The sequence below is a fragment of the Rhinopithecus roxellana genome, chromosome 13 (genome assembly GCF_007565055.1).
Source record: "Rhinopithecus roxellana isolate Shanxi Qingling chromosome 13, ASM756505v1, whole genome shotgun sequence".
In the NCBI taxonomy this organism is placed as follows: Eukaryota; Metazoa; Chordata; class Mammalia; order Primates; family Cercopithecidae; genus Rhinopithecus; species Rhinopithecus roxellana.
This window is the reverse complement of record NC_044561.1, coordinates 132,486,793-132,491,550: the sequence shown is the minus strand read 5'-3', so window position 1 is coordinate 132,491,550 and position 4,758 is coordinate 132,486,793. Positions and strand designations below refer to the sequence as shown.

Genomic DNA, 4,758 nt, shown 5'->3' with positions numbered 1-4,758 from the left:
GGTGAGGGGAGACGGTGGCAGATCATCAGACATTAGATTCTCATAAGGAGCAACCTAGACCCCTCACACGCACAGTTCACAGCAGGGCTCATGCTCCTCTGAGAATCCAGTGCTGCCACCGATCTGGCAGGAGGCGGAGCTCAGGCAGTAATGCTCACTCGCCTGCCACTCCCCTCCGGCTGTGCAGCCCAATTCCCAACAGGCCATGGCCGTAGTGGTCCCCGGTACCAGGGTTGGGACCCCCTGCTATAGAATACTAGAACGTGTCCCTCCTGACCAGCTGCAATTCCGTGTCCTTCAACAAGTCTCTCCCTATCCTCCCTGCCCTGTCCTTCCAGCCTCCAGCATTTCCAGCCCTGTTTTCCTTCTGTGAGATCCATGTTCCCCGTCTTCTATCTCTGAGCCAAGTTCAGAGCCCTGAGATATGAGATGATCCTGCCTTAGCCAGGGAGACCCTAGTGCCGTCACACGTGTTCCTGTGAGCGGGAGGCAGAGAAACTTCACCCGGGAGAGGCGGCGTCTGTGTGAGCACAGGGGCGGAGACAGAAGCGATGTGGCCGGAGGCCACCATCCACCCCACAGAGGAAAAGCTGGAAGAGGAACAAAGAGGCCTCCCTGAGCCTCTGGCGGGGAGACAGCTCTGCGGACTCCTCGCTCTCTCTCAGTGACACTGCTCCCAGGCATCTGGCCTCCAGAATAACAGAATACATTTCTGGTTTTTAAACCATCAAGTTAGTGATGATTTATCACAGCAGCCACGAGAAACTGTGCAAGTGTATGTGAAGCATTGTATGATCAACGTAACTTGCACAATTTCCAGGTATTCTGGTTTCAAACGTCTTTGAGACGACAGTAATAATGAAACAGCCATCGTGAAATAGAGCCGCAGCCCTCTAATGGGTCAGGTCTAGCCCCTTCAATCCCTGGCAGACGAAGGTGCTCTCAGTCTTCAAGGACCTGACTGCCTCGCTCCTTGCAGGGCCTCCCTGCCTCGGGCTCCCACCCTCCAGTGGCTGTGGTGTTCCAGCTGCCCCTGTGTGCCCCACAGGCACCTGCTGCCTGCCGCAGTGCAGTCTCCTTGCTCCCTGCCTGCCCACAGGTGGCTGTCTCTGTCCTGCCAGCCCAGGGCCTGGGCAGCCTGAGTGCAGTGGTGCCTGCCCACTGCCTCCTTGACAGTGGACACCACAACTTTCATTTCTGGCAGAGCATCAGCCACTGTCTTCTGACCACCAGTGAGCAGCCCAGGAGTTGTCCAAAGGCCCATGGACAGACAACTCAGCTTGGCCCCCATGAAAGGTGCACTGGGCATGAGGGTCTGTGCTCACGCACAACGTGGCAGAAGAAGATGCAGAAGCATCTTCCTTGGCGGGCAGCAGAGGCTAAAGCTAAGCCCATGAGGCCTCCAGAGCCCCGAGCCTGTGACCTGCAGCGCAGCCACACACCTGGCTGAGCCCCTGCTGGGCCCGCACTGCAGGCGCTGTGAGCAGGTATGACTGGAAGGGACTCACACCTCCATGTGGCGGCCGCTGCTGAGCTGGATGCCAGCCCACCTGGTCGCCTGCCCACAAACACAATCCCACCACCTGGAGCCCACGTGTCTCAACTGGCAGAAAAATTGCGTGGGCTGCTGGTACCCCAGGCAGCACACAGACATCCAGGGCGCAGCCTGAGGCAGGAACAGTGGGCCGCAGTCAGGGGCAGAGCTGGGCCTGGAATCACCACCCTCCCTTCACCCGCAGAGACCTGGCAACAAACACAAACGGAAAGAGGCTCCAGGTCCCAGAGCGGGGCTCAAGCATGAGCCATTCTGTGAGCTCAGAGTCCAAGTCACCCTGTCATTGGGTCCCCCAAGATGAGAGCCCGACACCCAAGTGTTCAAACCCCGGAGCATGATCCTCCCTACCCACTAAGAAGGCCTAGTCAGGACCTGCCAGCCCAGACCCAGGGCAGCCAGGGCTTTTATGAGGTGGGCAGCCTCTCCGGGGAAAATAAACCAGCCCTGATGAGGGGTTCCCAAGAACTGGCTCCAAACACCAACAAGGAAACAAGAACACTGAGAAGCCTCTTGCTAAGACAACACCCAACACATAGGGATATAAAAGCTCCCAGCCCCAAGCGCCTCGCACTCCCTCCCCCATTCCCTCCCCCATTCCCCCTCCCCCATTCCCTCCCCCATTCCTCCCCACTCCCTCTCCACTCCCCCCACTCCCTCACTTACCCCTCCCCCACTCCCTCCCCTTCCCCTCACTCCCTCATCCACTCCCCTCTCTACTTCCCCCTAATTTCCCCCATTCCCTCACCCACTCCCCCCACTCCCACTTCCTCACCCACTCCCCCACTCCCTCCCCTTCTCCCCCCCACTCGCTCACCCACTCCCCCCACTCCCTCACCCACTCCCTCCACTCCCCCCACCCCCCCACCTACCCCTCCCCCACTTCCTCCCCTTCTCCCCCCACTCCCAACTCCCTCTGTCACTCCCTCCCCCATCCCTCCCCTACTCCCCCCTACTCCCTCACCTACTCCCCCCTACTCCCTCCCCCACTCTCCCCCACACCCTCACCCACTCTCTTCCATCTCCCCCAGCTCAACTCCCAGCATGGCCACATCCACCATGTCCATCTGCTCCAGTGACCTGAGCTATGGCAGCTGCATCTGCCTTCCTGGTTCCTGTGACTCTTGCTCTGACTCCTGGCAGGTGGACGACTGCCCAGAGAGCTGCTGTGAGCCCCCCTGCTGCACCCGCAGCTGCTGCGCCCCGGCCCCCAGCCTGACCCTGGTCTGCACCCCAGTGAGCTGTGTGTCCAGCCCATGCTGCCAGGCGGCCTGTGAGCCCAGCCCCTGCCAATCAGGCTGCACCAGCTCCTGCACGTCCTCATGCTGCCAGCAGTCTAGCTGCCAGTCGGCTTGCTGCACCTCCTCCCCCTGCCAGCAGACCTGCTGCGTGCCTGTCTGCTGCAAGCCTGTGTGCTGTGTGCCCACCTGCTCTGAGGATTCCTCTTCATGCTGCCAGCAGTCTAGCTGCCAGCCAGCTTGCTGCACCTCCTCCCCATGTCAGCAGTCCTCCCGTGTGCCCGTCTGCTCCAAGCCTGTCTGCTGCAAGTCCCTCTGCTGTGTGCCTGTCTGCTCTGGGACTTCCACTTCATGCTGCCAGCAGTCTAGCTGCCAGCCAGCTTGCTGCCCCTCCTCCCCCTGCCAGCAGGCCTGCTGCGTGCCCATCTGCTGCAAGCTTGTCTGCTGCAAGCCCGTCTGCTGTGTGCCTGTGTGTTCTGGGGCTTCCTCTCTGTGCCGCCAGCAGTCTAGCTGCCAGCCGGTTTGCTGCACCTCCTCCTGCTGCAGACCCTCCTCCCCCGTGTCCCTCCTCTGCGGTCCTGTGTGCAGGCCCACCTGCTGCATGCCTGTTCCCTCCTGTTGTGTGCCCGCCTACTCCTGCCAGCCCAGCCACTGCTGCCTGGCCTCCTGCATGTCCCGCCTCTGCCGCCCTGTGTGCTCTGCCTGGCCTGCTGAGGCCTCTGCTCAGGCCAGAAGCCCAGCTACTGACGGGCACATCCCCTAGGACGAGCTGGGCTCAGGTTCCCCCCAACCTCTCCCATTGCTGACCTCTCAGCACACGCACTAGTACACGCTGCACTAGTACACACCACACTGGTACGCACTGTACTGGTACACACTGCACTGGTACACACCACACTGGTACACACCGCAGTGTGCAAGCTGGCTGACCTCACACCCCAAAACCATGGCTTACCCATCCACTATCTCCAAGCCAGGCCCAGGCGACCACGAGACAGCCCTCTCCTATTATTGAGGGGCCCCACGTGTTCCCTGGCAGAATAGTCACCCACAGCCACAGGAGGTCCCTGGGCTCCCCTGCCCTTCTCCTCCAAGCCATCAGCCGCCCTTGCACACCACGTGCCTCGCACAATGAATAAACTGGCCTTCCCTGCCTCTGCGTGCTCCTCTCCTGGCCTAGCGTTCTATTTCATTCTTTCTCTGGCCCTCTCTGCAAACACAGCCCTGGCTTTGGCAACCCTAGCCACGTCGTGCGAGCATTTCTAGTGGTGCTGAGTTCCAGGCTCCCATCCCTGCAGCCCAGGCCTCCTGGATCTGCACCTCCAGGCAGCTCTCGGGGTGACCCTGCTGCAAATCCAGGATTCAGGTGGTGATATCTCTGGTGGCACATCTGACCAGAGGACTCCTTGGCAGGAGGGGCCTGGTGCCCCCATGCCTCCCTGTCCCTGGTGAGTTTGAGGAACCCTGGGGACAGGGCCCAGGTTGGCCTCTGTGCAGGGCCCTCAGCAGGCATAGCTGAAGCTGAGTGTCACTGTGGTCAACCAGCTCCTGGGTGGGGTGGGGTGGGGCGGGGTGGGGCCTCCCTCTCCCCTGAAGCCCTGGCATTTTATTTAAATAGCCAACGCCTTCTGTTTGTGCTTGTGAAGGGTAATGCAACACCTCTTCTGTGGCCCCAAGTCTAGCCAGGAGTGGCAGAGGTCAGAGGGAAAGAGGCCAAAGGGTACATGACCTAGGGATCCCACACTATGGGATCTGGGGCCCAAGCTGGCCACTCTTTGGGGGTTTCCTTTGGGGCCAGTGTTTCCAGGATCCCCAAGGGTCCACACCCAGCCTCCCTCTCCACCAGAGCTGCCTCCTCACCTGCTGTCCCCTCCACACCACACCAGTGCCACTGCCCAGTTCCTGAGTCCCGCCAGCTGCAGTGGAGCTGGAACAGGGTGGGACTGAGAGGGGTGCACAGGGCTGCAA

At 60.8% G+C, this 4,758-nt stretch overlaps 1 protein-coding gene across 1 annotated transcript; it reads left to right on the top strand.

Annotated features, from left to right (window-relative positions):
• Positions 1–2,596: 2,596 nt before the first annotated feature.
• Positions 2,597–3,553, top strand: LOC104659963 (keratin-associated protein 10-12). Its single transcript, XM_010360156.2, has 2 exons — positions 2,597–2,962; positions 3,086–3,553. Exons 1-2 carry the CDS (start codon positions 2,597–2,599, stop codon positions 3,551–3,553), a joined length of 834 nt encoding a protein of 277 aa, XP_010358458.2.
• The last annotated feature ends 1,205 nt before the right edge of the window (positions 3,554–4,758 follow it).